The sequence below is a fragment of the Oncorhynchus masou genome, unplaced genomic scaffold, assembly GCF_036934945.1.
Source record: "Oncorhynchus masou masou isolate Uvic2021 unplaced genomic scaffold, UVic_Omas_1.1 unplaced_scaffold_1707, whole genome shotgun sequence".
Classification (NCBI taxonomy): Eukaryota; Metazoa; Chordata; class Actinopteri; order Salmoniformes; family Salmonidae; genus Oncorhynchus; species Oncorhynchus masou.
The window spans coordinates 61,866-77,553 of record NW_027007231.1 but is presented as its reverse complement, the minus strand read 5'-3'; the positions used below and the strand labels follow the sequence as shown (position 1 = coordinate 77,553).

The 15,688-nt window shown below is 48.6% G+C and overlaps 1 protein-coding gene across 1 annotated transcript in view; it reads right to left on the bottom strand.

The window, feature by feature from the left end:
* LOC135532059 (putative pre-mRNA-splicing factor ATP-dependent RNA helicase DHX32) overlaps window positions 1-15,688 on the bottom strand; it is a 65,058-nt gene that overhangs the window by 30,513 nt on the left and 18,857 nt on the right. The window contains exons 6-8 of the mRNA XM_064959707.1: window positions 14,382-14,636; window positions 14,133-14,226; window positions 12,178-12,327 (exon numbers count right to left, since the gene is read on the bottom strand). Coding sequence (XP_064815779.1) covers window positions 12,178-12,327; window positions 14,133-14,226; window positions 14,382-14,636 — 499 coding nt within the window. The remainder of the gene's footprint in view (window positions 1-12,177; window positions 12,328-14,132; window positions 14,227-14,381; window positions 14,637-15,688) is intronic.

Genomic DNA, 15,688 nt, shown 5'->3' with positions numbered 1-15,688 from the left:
GAGGACAGTAACTTCTACTTCCTCCTCATTGTGGCGTAGCCTAGTGTGTTCCAGTAGAATGGAGGACAGTAACTTCTACTTCCTCCTCATTGTGGCGTAGCCTAGTGTGTTCCAGTAGAATGGAGGACAGTAACTTCTACTTCCTCCTCATTGTGGCGTAGCCTAGTGTGTTCCAGTAGAATGGAGGACAGTAACTTCTACTTCCTCCTCATTGTGGCGTAGCCTAGTGTGTTCCAGTAGAATGGAGGACAGTAACTTCTACTTCCTCCTCATTGTGGCGTAGCCTAGTGTGTTCCAGTAGAATGGAGGACAGTAACTTCTACTTCCTCCTCATTGTGGCGTAGCCTAGTGTGTTCCAGTAGAATGGAGGACAGTAACTTCTACTTCCTCCTCATTGTGGCGTAGCCTAGTGTGTGTTCCAGTAGAATGGAGGACAGTAACTTCTACTTCCTCCTCATTGTGGCGTAGCCTAGTGTGTTCCAGTAGAATGGAGGACAGTAACTTCTACTTCCTCCTCATTGTGGCGTAGCCTAGTGTGTTCCAGTAGAATGGAGGACAGTAACTTCTACTTCCTCCTCATTGTGGCGTAGCCTAGTGTGTTCCAGTAGAATGGAGGACAGTAACTTCTACTTCCTCCTCATTGTGGCTCCAGTAGAATGGAGGACAGTAACTTCTATTGTGTAGTGTCCAGTAGAATGGAGGACAGTAACTTCTACTTCCTCCTCATTGTGGCGTAGCCTAGTGTGTTCCAGTAGAATGGAGGACAGTAACTTCTACTTCCTCCTCATTGTGGCGTAGCCTAGTGTGTTCCAGTAGAATGGAGGACAGTAACTTCTACTTCCTCCTCATTGTGGCGTAGCCTAGTGTGTTCCAGTAGAATGGAGGACAGTAACTTCTACTTCCTCCTCATTGTGGCGTAGCCTAGTGTGTTCCAGTAGAATGGAGGACAGTAACTTCTACTTCCTCCTCATTGTGGCGTAGCCTAGTGTGTTCCAGTAGAATGGAGGACAGTAACTTCTACTTCCTCCTCATTGTGGCGTAGCCTAGTGTGTTCCAGTAGAATGGAGGACAGTAACTTCTACTTCCTCCTCATTGTGGCGTAGCCTAGTGTGTTCCAGTAGAATGGAGGACAGTAACTTCTACTTCCTCCTCATTGTGGCGTAGCCTAGTGTGTTCAGTAGAATGGAGGACAGTAACTTCTACTTCCTCCTCATTGTGGCGTAGCCTAGTGTGTTCCAGTAGAATGGAGGACAGTAACTTCTACTTCCTCCTCATTGTGGCGTAGCCTAGTGTGTTCCAGTAGAATGGAGGACAGTAACTTCTACTTCCTCCTCATTGGGCGTAGCCTAGTGTGTTCCAGTAGAATGGAGGACAGTAACTTCTACTTCCTCCTCATTGTGGCGTAGCCTAGTGTGTTCCAGTAGAATGGAGGACAGTAACTTCTACTTCCTCCTCATTGTGGCGTAGCCTAGTGTGTTCCAGTAGAATGGAGGACAGTAACTTCTACTTCCTCCTCATTGTGGCGTAGCCTAGTGTGTTCCAGTAGAATGGAGGACAGTAACTTCTACTTCCTCCTCATTGGGGCGTAGCCTAGTGTGTTCCAGTAGAATGGAGGACAGTAACTTCTACTTCCTCCTCATTGGGCGTAGCCTAGTGTGTTCCAGTAGAATGGAGGACAGTAACTTCTACTTCCTCCTCATTGTGGCGTAGCCTAGTGTGTTCCAGTAGAATGGAGGACAGTAACTTCTACTTCCTCCTCATTGTGGCGTAGCCTAGTGTGTTCCAGTAGAATGGAGGACAGTAACTTCTACTTCCTCCTCATTGTGGCGTAGCCTAGTGTGTTCCAGTAGAATGGAGGACAGTAACTTCTACTTCCTCCTCATTGTGGCGTAGCCTAGTGTGTTCCAGTAGAATGGAGGACAGTAACTTCTACTTCCTCCTCATTGTGGCGTAGCCTAGTGTGTTCCAGTAGAATGGAGGACAGTAACTTCTACTTCCTCCTCATTGTGGCGTAGCCTAGTGTGTTCCAGTAGAATGGAGGACAGTAACTTCTACTTCCTCATTGTGGCTCATTGTTCCAGTAGAATGGAGGACAGTAGCCTAGTGTGTTCCAGTAGAATGGAGGACAGTAACTTCTACTTCCTCCTCATTGTGGCGTAGCCTAGTGTGTTCCAGTAGAATGGAGGACAGTAACTTCTACTTCCTCCTCATTGTGGCGTAGCCTAGTGTGTTCCAGTAGAATGGAGGACAGTAACTTCTACTTCCTCCTCATTGTGGCGTAGCCTAGTGTGTTCCAGTAGAATGGAGGACAGTAACTTCTACTTCCTCCTCATTGTGGCGTAGCCTAGTGTGTTCCAGTAGAATGGAGGACAGTAACTTCTACTTCCTCCTCATTGTGGCGTAGCCTAGTGTGTTCCAGTAGAATGGAGGACAGTAACTTCTACTTCCTCCTCATTGTGGCGTAGCCTAGTGTGTTCCAGTAGAATGGAGGACAGTAACTTCTACTTCCTCCTCATTGTGGCGTAGCCTAGTGTGTTCCAGTAGAATGGAGGACAGTAACTTCTACTTCCTCCTCATTGTAGGCGTAGCCTAGTGTGTTCCAGTAGAATGGAGGACAGTAACTTCTACTTCCTCCTCATTGTGGCGTAGCCTAGTGTGTTCCAGTAGAATGGAGGACAGTAACTTCTACTTCCTCCTCATTGTGGCGTAGCCTAGTGTGTTCCAGTAGAATGGAGGACAGTAACTTCTACTTCCTCCTCATTGTGGCGTAGCCTAGTGTGTTCCAGTAGAATGGAGGACAGTAACTTCTACTTCCTCCTCATTGTGGCGTAGCCTAGTGTGTTCCAGTAGAATGGAGGACAGTAACTTCTACTTCCTCCTCATTGTGGCGTAGCCTAGTGTGTTCCAGTAGAATGGAGGACAGTAACTTCTACTTCCTCCTCATTGTGGCGTAGCCTAGTGTGTTCCAGTAGAATGGAGGACAGTAACTTCTACTTCCTCCTCATTGTGGCGTAGCCTAGTGTGTTCCAGTAGAATGGAGGACAGTAACTTCTACTTCCTCCTCATTGTGGCGTAGCCTAGTGTGTTCCAGTAGAATGGAGGACAGTAACTTCTACTTCCTCCTCATTGTGGCGTAGCCTAGTGTGTTCCAGTAGAATGGAGGACAGTAACTTCTACTTCCTCCTCATTGTGGCGTAGCCTAGTGTGTTCCAGTAGAATGGAGGACAGTAACTTCTACTTCCTCCTCATTGTGGCGTAGCCTAGTGTGTTCCAGTAGAATGGAGGACAGTAACTTCTACTTCCTCCTCATTGTGGCGTAGCCTAGTGTGTTCCAGTAGAATGGAGGACAGTAACTTCTACTTCCTCCTCATTGTGGCGTAGCCTAGTGTTCTACTTCCTCCTCATTGTTCCTAGTAGAATGGAGGACAGTAACTTCTACTTCCTCCTCATTGTGGCGTAGCCTAGTGTGTTCCAGTAGAATGGAGGACAGTAACTTCTACTTCCTCCTCATTGTGGCGTAGCCTAGTGTGTTCCAGTAGAATGGAGGACAGTAACTTCTACTTCCTCCTCATTGTGGCGTAGCCTAGTGTGTTCCAGTAGAATGGAGGACAGTAACTTCTACTTCCTCCTCATTGTGGCGTAGCCTAGTGTGTTCCAGTAGAATGGAGGACAGTAACTTCTACTTCCTCCTCATTGGGGCGTAGCCTAGTGTGTTCCAGTAGAATGGAGGACAGTAACTTCTACTTCCTCCTCATTGTGGCGTAGCCTAGTGTGTTCCAGTAGAATGGAGGACAGTAACTTCTACTTCCTCCTCATTGTGGCGTAGCCTAGTGTGTTCCAGTAGAATGGAGGACAGTAACTTCTACTTCCTCCTCATTGTGGCGTAGCCTAGTGTGTTCCAGTAGAATGGAGGACAGTAACTTCTACTTCCTCCTCATTGTGGCGTAGCCTAGTGTGTTCCAGTAGAATGGAGGACAGTAACTTCTACTTCCTCCTCATTGTGGCGTAGCCTAGTGTGTTCCAGTAGAATGGAGGACAGTAATTTCTACTTCCTCCTCATTGTGGCGTAGCCTAGTGTGTTCAGTAGAATGGAGGACAGTAACTTCTACTTCCTCCTCATTGTGGCGTAGCCTAGTGTGTTCCAGTAGAATGGAGGACAGTAACTTCTACTTCCTCCATCATTGTGTAGAATGGAGGACAGTAACCTACTTCCTCCTCATTGTGTGTTCCAGTAGAATGGAGGACAGTAACTTCTACCTCCTCCTCATTGTGGCGTAGCCTAGTGTGTTCCAGTAGAATGGAGGACAGTAACTTCTACCTCCTCCTCATTGTGGCGTAGCCTAGTGTGTTCCAGTAGAATGGAGGACAGTAACTTCTACTTCCTCCTCATTGTGGCGTAGCCTAGTGTGTTCCAGTAGAATGGAGGACAGTAACTTCTACTTCCTCCTCATTGTGGCGTAGCCTAGTGTGTTCCAGTAGAATGGAGGACAGTAACTTCTACTTCCTCCTCATTGTGGCGTAGCCTAGTGTGTTCCAGTAGAATGGAGGACAGTAACTTCTACTTCCTCCTCATTGTGGCGTAGCCTAGTGTGTTCCAGTAGAATGGAGGACAGTAATTTCTACTTCCTCCTCATTGTGGCGTAGCCTAGTGTGTTCCAGTAGAATGGAGGACAGTAACTTCTACTTCCTCCTCATTGTGGCGTAGCCTGGTGTGTTCCAGTAGAATGGAGGACAGTAACTTCTACTTCCTCCTCATTGTGGCGTAGCCTAGTGTGTTCCAGTAGAATGGAGGACAGTAACTTCTACCTCCTCCTCATTGTGGCGTAGCCTAGTGTGTTCCAGTAGAATGGAGGACAGTAACTTCTACCTCCTCCTCATTGTGGCGTAGCCTAGTGTGTTCCAGTAGAATGGAGGACAGTAACTTCTACTTCCTCCTCATTGTGGCGTAGCCTAGTGTGTTCCAGTAGAATGGAGGACAGTAACTTCTACTTCCTCCTCATTGTGGCGTAGCCTAGTGTGTTCCAGTAGAATGGAGGACAGTAACTTCTACTTCCTCCCCATTGTGGCGTAGCCTAGTGTGTTCCAGTAGAATGGAGGACAGTAACTTCTACTTCCTCCTCATTGTGGCGTAGCCTAGTGTGTTCCAGTAGAATGGAGGACAGTAACTTCTACTTCCTCCTCATTGTGGCGTAGCCTAGTGTGTTCCAGTAGAATGGAGGACAGTAACTTCTACTTCCTCCTCATTGTGGCGTAGCCTAGTGTGTTCCCAGTAGAATGGAGGACAGTAACTTCTACTTCCTCCTCATTGTGGCGTAGCCTAGTGTGTTCCAGTAGAATGGAGGACAGTAACTTCTACTTCCTCCTCATTGTGGCGTAGCCTAGTGTGTTCCAGTAGAATGGAGGACAGTAACTTCTACTTCCTCCTCATTGTGGCGTAGCCTAGTGTGTTCCAGTAGAATGGAGGACAGTAACTTCTACTTCCTCCTCATTGGGCGTAGCCTAGTGTGTTCCAGTAGAATGGAGGACAGTAACTTCTACTTCCTCCTCATTGGAGAGCGTAGCCTAGTGTGTTCCAGTAGAATGGAGGACAGTAACTTCTACTTCCTCCTCATTGGGGCGTAGCCTAGTGTGTTCCAGTAGAATGGAGGACAGTAACTTCTACTTCCTCCTCATTGGGGCGTAGCCTAGTGTGTTCCAGTAGAATGGAGGACAGTAACTTCTACTTCCTCCTCATTGTGGCGTAGCCTAGTGTGTTCCAGTAGAATGGAGGACAGTAACTTCTACTTCCTCCTCATTGTGGCGTAGCCTAGTGTGTTCCAGTAGAATGGAGGACAGTAACTTCTACTTCCTCCTCATTGTGGCGTAGCCTAGTGTGTTCCAGTAGAATGGAGGACAGTAACTTCTACTTCCTCCTCATTGTGGCGTAGCCTAGTGTGTTCCAGTAGAATGGAGGACAGTAACTTCTACTTCCTCCTCATTGTGGCGTAGCCTAGTGTGTTCCAGTAGAATGGAGGACAGTAACTTCTACTTCCTCCTCATTGTGGCGTAGCCTAGTGTGTTCCAGTAGAATGGAGGACAGTAACTTCTACTTCCTCCTCATTGTGTGTTCCAGTAGCCTAGTGTGTTCCAGTAGAATGGAGGACAGTAACTTCTACTTCCTCCTCATTGTGGCGTAGCCTAGTGTGTTCCAGTAGAATGGAGGACAGTAACTTCTACTTCCTCCTCATTGTGGCGTAGCCTAGTGTGTTCAGTAGAATGGAGGACAGTAACTTCTACTTCCTCCTCATTGTGGCGTAGCCTAGTGTGTTCCAGTAGAATGGAGGACAGTAACTTCTACTTCCTCCTCATTGGGGCGTAGCCTAGTGTGTTCCAGTAGAATGGAGGACAGTAACTTCTACTTCCTCCTCATTGGGCGTAGCCTAGTGTGTTCCAGTAGAATGGAGGACAGTAACTTCTACTTCCTCCTCATTGGGCGTAGCCTAGTGTGTTCCAGTAGAATGGAGGACAGTAACTTCTACTTCCTCCTCATTGGGGCGTAGCCTAGTGTGTTCCAGTAGAATGGAGGACAGTAACTTCTACTTCCTCCTCATTGGGCGTAGCCTAGTGTGTTCCAGTAGAATGGAGGACAGTAACTTCTACTTCCTCCTCATTGTGGCGTAGCCTAGTGTGTTCCAGTAGAATGGAGGACAGTAACTTCTACTTCCTCCTCATTGTGGCGTAGCCTAGTGTGTTCCAGTAGAATGGAGGACAGTAACTTCTACTTCCTCCTCATTGTGGCGTAGCCTAGTGTGTTCCAGTAGAATGGAGGACAGTAACTTCTACTTCCTCCTCATTGTGGCGTAGCCTAGTGTGTTCCAGTAGAATGGAGGACAGTAACTTCTACTTCCTCCTCATTGTGGTGTAGCCTAGTGTGTTCCAGTAGAATGGAGGACAGTAACTTCCACTTCCTCCTCATTGTGGCGTAGCCTAGTGTGTTCCAGTAGAATGGAGGACAGTAACTTCTACTTCCTCCTCATTGTGGCGTAGCCTAGTGTGTTCCAGTAGAATGGAGGACAGTAACTTCTACTTCCTCCTCATTGTGGCGTAGCCTAGTGTGTTCCAGTAGAATGGAGGACAGTAACTTCTACTTCCTCCTCATTGTGGCGTAGCCTAGTGTGTTCCAGTAGAATGGAGGACAGTAACTTCTACTTCCTCCTCATTGTGGCGTAGCCTAGTGTGTTCCAGTAGAATGGAGGACAGTAACTTCTACTTCCTCCTCATTGTGGCGTAGCCTAGTGTGTTCCAGTAGAATGGAGGACAGTAACTTCTACTTCCTCCTCATTGTGGCGTAGCCTAGTGTGTTCCAGTAGAATGGAGGACAGTAACTTCTACTTCCTCCTCATTGTGGCGTAGCCTAGTGTGTTCCAGTAGAATGGAGGACAGTAACTTCTACTTCCTCCTCATTGGGGCGTAGCCTAGTGTGTTCCAGTAGAATGGAGGACAGTAACTTCTACTTCCTCCTCATTGGGGCGTAGCCTAGTGTGTTCCAGTAGAATGGAGGACAGTAACTTCTACTTCCTCCTCATTGTGGCGTAGCCTAGTGTGTTCCAGTAGAATGGAGGACAGTAACTTCTACTTCCTCCTCATTGTGGCGTAGCCTAGTGTGTTCCAGTAGAATGGAGGACAGTAACTTCTACTTCCTCCTCATTGTGGCGTAGCCTAGTGTGTTCCAGTAGAATGGAGGACAGTAACTTCTACTTCCTCCTCATTGTGGCGTAGCCTAGTGTGTTCCAGTAGAATGGAGGACAGTAACTTCTACTTCCTCCTCATTGTGGCGTAGCCTAGTGTGTTCCAGTAGAATGGAGGACAGTAACTTCTACTTCCTCCTCATTGTGGCGTAGCCTAGTGTGTTCCAGTAGAATGGAGGACAGTAACTTCTACTTCCTCCTCATTGTGGCGTAGCCTAGTGTGTTCCAGTAGAATGGAGGACAGTAACTTCCACTTCCTCCTCATAGTGGCGTAGCCTTCCCTTCAGTGTGTTCCAGTAGAATGGAGGACAGTAACTTCCACTTCCTCCTCATTGTGGCGTAGCCTAGTGTGTTCCAGTAGAATGGAGGACAGTAACTTCTACTTCCTCCTCATTGTGGCGTAGCCTAGTGTGTTCCAGTAGAATGGAGGACAGTAACTTCTACTTCCTCCTCATTGTGGCGTAGCCTAGTGTGTTCCAGTAGAATGGAGGACAGTAACTTCTACTTCCTCCTCATTGTGGCGTAGCCTAGTGTGTTCCAGTAGAATGGAGGACAGTAACTTCTACTTCCTCCTCATTGTGGCGTAGCCTAGTGTGTTCCAGTAGAATGGAGGACAGTAACTTCTACTTCCTCCTCATTGGGGCGTAGCCTAGTGTGTTCCAGTAGAATGGAGGACAGTAACTTCTACTTCCTCCTCATTGGGGCGTAGCCTAGTGTGTTCCAGTAGAATGGAGGACAGTAACTTCTACTTCCTCCTCATTGTGGCGTAGCCTAGTGTGTTCCAGTAGAATGGAGGACAGTAACTTCTACTTCCTCCTCATTGTGGCGTAGCCTAGTGTGTTCCAGTAGAATGGAGGACAGTAACTTCTACTTCCTCCTCATTGTGGCGTAGCCTAGTGTGTTCCAGTAGAATGGAGGACAGTAACTTCGACTTCCTCCTCATTGTGGCGTAGCCTAGTGTGTTCCAGTAGAATGGAGGACAGTAACTTCTACTTCCTCCTCATTGTGGCGTAGCCTAGTGTGTTCCAGTAGAATGGAGGACAGTAACTTCTACTTCCTCCTCATTGTGGCGTAGCCTAGTGTGTTCCAGTAGAATGGAGGACAGTAACTTCTACTTCCTCCTCATTGTGGCGTAGCCTAGTGTGTTCCAGTAGAATGGAGGACAGTAACTTCTACTTCCTCCTCATTGGGGCGTAGCCTAGTGTGTTCCAGTAGAATGGAGGACAGTAACTTCTACTTCCTCCTCATTGGGGCGTAGCCTAGTGTGTTCCAGTAGAATGGAGGACAGTAACTTCTACTTCCTCCTCATTGGGGCGTAGCCTAGTGTGTTCCAGTAGAATGGAGGACAGTAACTTCTACTTCCTCCTCATTGGGGCGTAGCCTAGTGTGTTCCAGTATAATGGAGGACAGTAACTTCTACTTCCTCCTCATTGTGGCGTAGCCTAGTGTGTTCCAGTAGAATGGAGGACAGTAACTTCTACTTCCTCCTCATTGTGGCGTAGCCTAGTGTGTTCCAGTAGAATGGAGGACAGTAACTTCTACTTCCTCCTCATTGTGGCGTAGCCTAGTGTGTTCCAGTAGAATGGAGGACAGTAACTTCTACTTCCTCCTCATTGTGGCGTAGCCTAGTGTGTTCCAGTAGAATGGAGGACAGTAACTTCTACTTCCTCCTCATTGTGGCGTAGCCTAGTGTGTTCCAGTAGAATGGAGGACAGTAACTTCTACTTCCTCCTCATTGTGGCGTAGCCTAGTGTGTTCCAGTAGAATGGAGGACAGTAACTTCTACTTCCTCCTCATTGTGGCGTAGCCTAGTGTGTTCCAGTAGAATGGAGGACAGTAACTTCTACTTCCTCCTCATTGGGCGTAGCCTAGTGTGTTCCAGTAGAATGGAGGACAGTAACTTCTACTTCCTCCTCATTGGGCGTAGCCTAGTGTGTTCCAGTAGAATGGAGGACAGTAACTTCTACTTCCTCCTCATTGTGGCGTAGCCTAGTGTGTTCCAGTAGAATGGAGGACAGTAACTTCTACTTCCTCCTCATTGTGGCGTAGCCTAGTGTGTTCCAGTAGAATGGAGGACAGTAACTTCTACTTCCTCCTCATTGGGCGTAGCCTAGTGTGTTCCAGTAGAATGGAGGACAGTAACTTCTACTTCCTCCTCATTGTGGCGTAGCCTAGTGTGTTCCAGTAGAATGGAGGACAGTAACTTCTACTTCCTCCTCATTGTGGCGTAGCCTAGTGTGTTCCAGTAGAATGGAGGACAGTAACTTCTACTTCCTCCTCATTGTGGCGTGGCCTAGTGTGTTCCAGTAGAATGGAGGACATTTGGTCTATAGTACTGCACTATATAGGGAATAGGGTGCCATCTGGTCTATAGTAGTGCACTATATAGGGAATAGGGTGCCATCTGGTCTCTAGTAGTGCACTATATAGGGAATAGGGTGCCATATGGTCTATAGTAGAGCACTATTCGGGATTAGGGTGCAATCTGGTCTATAGTACTGCACTATATAGGGAATAGGGTGCCATCTGGTCTATAGTAGTGCACTATATAGAGAATAGGGAGCCATTTGGTCTATAGTAGTGCACTATATAGAGAATAGGGAGCCATTTGGTCTATAGTAGTGCACTATATATAGAATAGGGAGGCATTTGGGATGCAGTTTGTCACTGTCCTCAACTCTTCCCATGCAGCCACAGCCGAGTTGGTCGAGGCTCTCAGACAATGGTCCCTGGCAGGCCACTGTCAGCTCTACTAAAGCACGGCTGGCTGCCTCTAAACAGGACAGAGCAGGGCATACAGACCTCCATCAGACCTCTAACCCAGGACAAAGAAACGCTCCTGTACCCTGTACCACTCTACAGTTACAGCTATGGTTGCAAAAAAAGTCTGCTAACTTTCAACAACATGCCCAGGTTTCCCAGAATTCCTGGTTGGATGATTCCAAGATGTTCTGCTTATTCCTTCCTGATTTTCTGGAAAACCTGGGAATTTGGGGAAAGTTGCTATAATTTTGCAACCCTAGTTACAGCACGGATTTACACAGGGTCAGATCCATAGGATTGCATATTATAACACATTTCATTTAATTAGGATCTCTGTGGTCAGACTCGCCTCCCAGACCAGGGTCTAATAACCTGGGAATACACTGAATACGCAGATACAACCAGGGTTTCTAGTCATGCTTCTCCATCGGCATTGCTCTCTGTTTGGGGTCTGAGGCTGGGTTTCTGTTTAAGCAGTTGTTGCCGTCTGCTGATGTAAAAAGGGCTTTATAGATTCATTTGATTTGATTTGGTAGTTTGGTTCAATTCCTTTTTTTTGGTTACAGTACCACCAAGTACATTTTGCTCTGCCCGGAGTAGCCCTGAAGTACCAAGTAGGCCAAGTAGCCCCGGTGGACAGGCCAAGTATCCCTGGTGGACAGGCCAAGTAGTCCCGGTGGCCAAGTATCCCTGGTGGACAGGCCAAGTATCCCCAGTGGACAGGCCACGTATCCCTGGTGGACCAAGTAGCCCTGGTGGACAGGCCAAGTATCCCTGGTGGACCAAGTAGCCCTGGTGGACCAAGTATCCCCGGTGGACCAAGTATCCCTGGTGGACAGGCCATGTAGCCCGGTGGACAGGCCATGTATGCCTGGTGGACAGGCCATGTAGTCCCGGTGGACCAAGTATCCCTGGTGGACAGGCCATGTAGTCCCGGTGGACAGGCCATGTAGTCCGGTGGACAGGCCATGTATCCCCGGTGGACAGGCCAAGTATGCCTGGTGGACAGGCCATGTAGTCCCGGTGGACCAAGTATCCCTGGTGGACAGGCCATGTAGCCCGGTGGACAGGCCATGTATCCCCGGTGGACAGGCCATGTATGCCTGGTGGACAGGCCATGTAGTCCCGGTGGACCAAGTATCCCTGGTGGACAGGCCATGTAGTCCCGGTGGACAGGCCATGTAGTCCGGTGGACAGGCCATGTATCCCCGGTGGACAGGCCAAGTATGCCTGGTGGACAGGCCATGTAGTCCCGGTGGACCAAGTATCCCTGGTGGACAGGCCATGTAGCCCGGTGGACAGGCCATGTATCCCCGGTGGACAGGCCAAGTATGCCTGGTGGACAGGCCATGTAGTCCCGGTGGACCAAGTATCCCTGGTGGACAGGCCATGTAGTCCCGGTGGACAGGCCATGTATCCCCGGTGGACAGGCCAAGTATGCCTGGTGGACAGGCCATGTAGTCCCGGTGGACCAAGTATCCCCGGTGGACAGGCCAAGTATCCCTGGTGGACAGGCCAAGTATCCCTGGTGGACAGGCCAAGTATCCCTGGTGGACAGGCCATGTAGCCCCGGTGAACAGGCCAAGTATCCCTGGTGGACCAAGTAGCCCTAGGGGTCCTAGTACCCCTGGATGAGAACCACTGTCCTACTCTTGTACCGTGTAGAATGTCTGTCTGGTAGACTGACCTGGTCTGGTGATGAAGTCGCAGTGTCTCAGCCCTGCAATCTCCATCCTCTTGAGGAAGAGGATGGTGAAGGTGAGGTTGGTGTCCAGGATCTGAGGGGATGTCTCTACGGGGAGTACTCTCTCCTCAGGGTACAGGCAGAAACACTTCCCTGGACAAACACAGACAACTCAATCAATTTTTTACTATTTTCTACATTGTACAATAATTGTGAAGACATCAAAACTATGAAATAACACATATGGAATAACGAAATAAAGTGTTAAACAAATACAAATATATTTTATATTTATTTGAGATTCTTCAAAGTAGCCACCCTTTGCCTTGATGACAGCTTTGCACACTCTTGGCATTCTCTCAACCAGCTTCATGAGGTAGGCACCTGGAATGCATTTCAATTAACAGGTGTGCCTTGTTAAAAGTTAATTTGTTGAATTTCTTTCCTTCCTAATGTGTTTGAGCCAATCAGGTGTGTTGTGACAAGGTAGGGGTGGTATACAGAAGATATCCCTATTTGGTAAAGGACCAAGTCCATATTATGGCAAGAACAGCTCAAATGAGCAAAGACGGGGGGGTCCAGTCAGCTGCTTCCTGATATCAGTACCTGTCGGTCCAGTCAGCTGCTTCCTGATGTCAGTACCTGTCGGTCCAGTCAGCTGCTTCCTCATATCAGTACCTGTCGGTCCAGGATGTCAGTACCTGTCGGTCCAATCAGCTGCTTCCTCATATCAGTACCTGTCGGTCCAGGATGTCAGTACCTGTCGGTCCAGTCAGCTGCTTCCTGATATCAGTACCTGTCGGTCCAGTCAGCTGCTTCCTGATATCAGTACCTGTCGGTCCAGGATGTCAGTACCTGTCGGTCCAGGATGTCAGTACCTGTCGGTCCAGTCAGCTGCTTCCTGATGTCAGTACCTGTCTGTCCAGTCAGCTGCTTCCTGATGTCAGTACCTGTCGGTCCAGTCAGCTGCTTCCTCATATCAGTACCTGTCGGTCCAGTCAGCTGCTTCCTGATGTCAGTACCTGTCGGTCCAGTCAGCTGCTTCCTGATATCAGTACCTGTCTGTCCAGTCAGCTGCTTCCTGATGTCAGTACCTGTCGGTCCAGTCAGCTGCTTCCTGATATCAGTACCTGTCGGTCCAGTCAGCTGCTTCCTGACGTCAGTACCTGTCGGTCCAATCAGCTGCTTCCTGATGTCAGTACCTGTCGGTCCAATCAGCTGCTTCCTGATGTCAGTACCTGTCGGTCCAGTCAGCTGCTTCCTGATATCAGTACCTGTCGGTCCAGTCAGCTGCTTCCTGATATCAGTACCTGTCTGTCCAGTCAGCTGCTTCCTGATATCAGTACCTGTCTGTCCAGTCAGCTGCTACCTGATGTCAGTACCTGTCTGTCCAGTCAGCTGCTTCCTGATGTCAGTACCTGTCTGTCCAATCAGCTGCTTCCTGATATCAGTACCTGTCGGTCCAGTCAGCTGCTTCCTGATGTCAGTACCTGTCTGTCCAGTCAGCTGCTTCCTGATGTCAGTACCTGTCTGTCCAATCAGCTGCTTCCTGATATCAGTACCTGTCGGTCCAGTCAGCTGCTTCCTGATATCAGTACCTGTCGGTCCAGTCAGCTGCTTCCTGATGTCAGTACCTGTCGGTCCAGTCAGCTGCTTCCTGATGTCAGTACCTGTCGGTCCAGTCAGCTGCTTCCTGATATCAGTACCTGTCTGTCCAATCAGCTGCTTCCTGATATCAGTACCTGTCGGTCCAGTCAGCTGCTTCCTGACGTCAGTACCTGTCGGTCCAATCAGCTGCTTCCTGATATCAGTACCTGTCGGTCCAGTCAGCTGCTTCCTGATGTCAGTACCTGTCGGTCCAGTCAGCTGCTTCCTGATATCAGTACCTGTTGGTCCAGTCAGCTGCTTCCTGATATCAGTACCTGTCGGTCCAGTCAGCTGCTTCCCAACGTCAGTACCTGTCTGTCCAATCAGCTGCTTCCTCATATCTGCCTGGTATCTGCTGATGGATCGTAGTACTTCAGAGTTGGCCCTTATCCTGGGATGATACACCTGGTTGAAGGAATACACTTTTAACCATAGAAAGACATTAATAACTATTTAATAACATCATGAATTAACTCATTTAATGGGATATCTATGGTCATAGCCTTGGCCTACATGTATAAACTAACATGCAATGCTTGTTTTATGGGGGTTAAACTCACATGTCTTTTCTCCAGTCCTACGTCGATGACAAAGTTAACAGAGTCCACAGCCCAGAACATGTCCTCTCCCTGGCTTGTGGAGAGGAAAACCCTCCGGCACCTGGTCGTAACGGTTCCCCTACTCCCCATCTCCTCCCCCAGGAGAGAGGGTGTCCGACCCTGCCCAGGACACAAGACCACGGGCACCAGCTCCCCAAGGTCTGTCCCCAGTCTGGTTCCCTCTCTCTGGAGGATAGCACGGGCACAGACAACCTCCTGTGGGAGGGGCAACACAGTGTGAGAAGTGTTGACAGCACCATACCACGAGTCCTGTGTGGCTACTGGCTAGCAACGCCCCCAAGGTCATGGGTTCACTTCCTGCAGCGATCACATGTCTAAAAACTGTACAGCACTGAGGATAATAAATCTAATCAAATGTATTTATAAAGCCCTTCGTACATCAGCTGATGTCTCAAAGTGCTGTACAGAAACCCAGCCTAAAACCCCAAACAGCCAGCAATGGAGAAGTAGAATCACTATATATTTATAAAGCCCTTCGTACATCAGCTGATATCTCTAAGTGCTGTACAGAAACCCAGCCTAAAACCCCAAACAGCATCAATGGAGAAGTAGAATCACTATATATTTATATAGCCCTTCGTACATCAGCTGATATCTCAAAGTGCTGTACAGAAACCCAGCCTGAAACCCCAAACAGAAAGCAATGGAGAAGTAGAATCACTATATATTTATATAGCCCTTCGTACATCAGCTGATATCTCAAAGTGCTGTACAGAAACCCAGCCTAAAACCCCAAACAGCATCAATGGAGAAGTGAATCACTATATATTTACATTTACATTTTACATTTAAGTCATTTAGCAGACGCTCTTATCCAGAGCGACTTACAAATTGGTGAATTCACCTTCTGACATCCAGTGGAACAGCCACTTTACAATAGTGCATCTAAATCATTAAGGGGGGTGGTGAGAAGGATTACTTATCCTATCCTAGGTATTCCTTGAAGAGGTGGGGTTTCAGGTGTCTCCGGAAGGTGGTGATTGACTCCGCTGTCCTGGCGTCGTGAGGGAGTTTGTTCCACCATTGGGGGGCCAGAGCAGCGAACAGTTTTGACTGGGCTGAGCGGGAACTGTACTTCCTCAATGGTAGGGAGGCGAGCAGGCCAGAGGTGGATGAACGCAGTGTCCTTGTTTGGGTGTAGGGCCTGATCAGAGCCTGGAGGTACTGCGGTGCCGTTCCCCTCACAGCTCCGTAGGCAAGCACCATGGTCTTGTAGCGGATGCGAGCTTCAACTGGAAGCCAGTGGA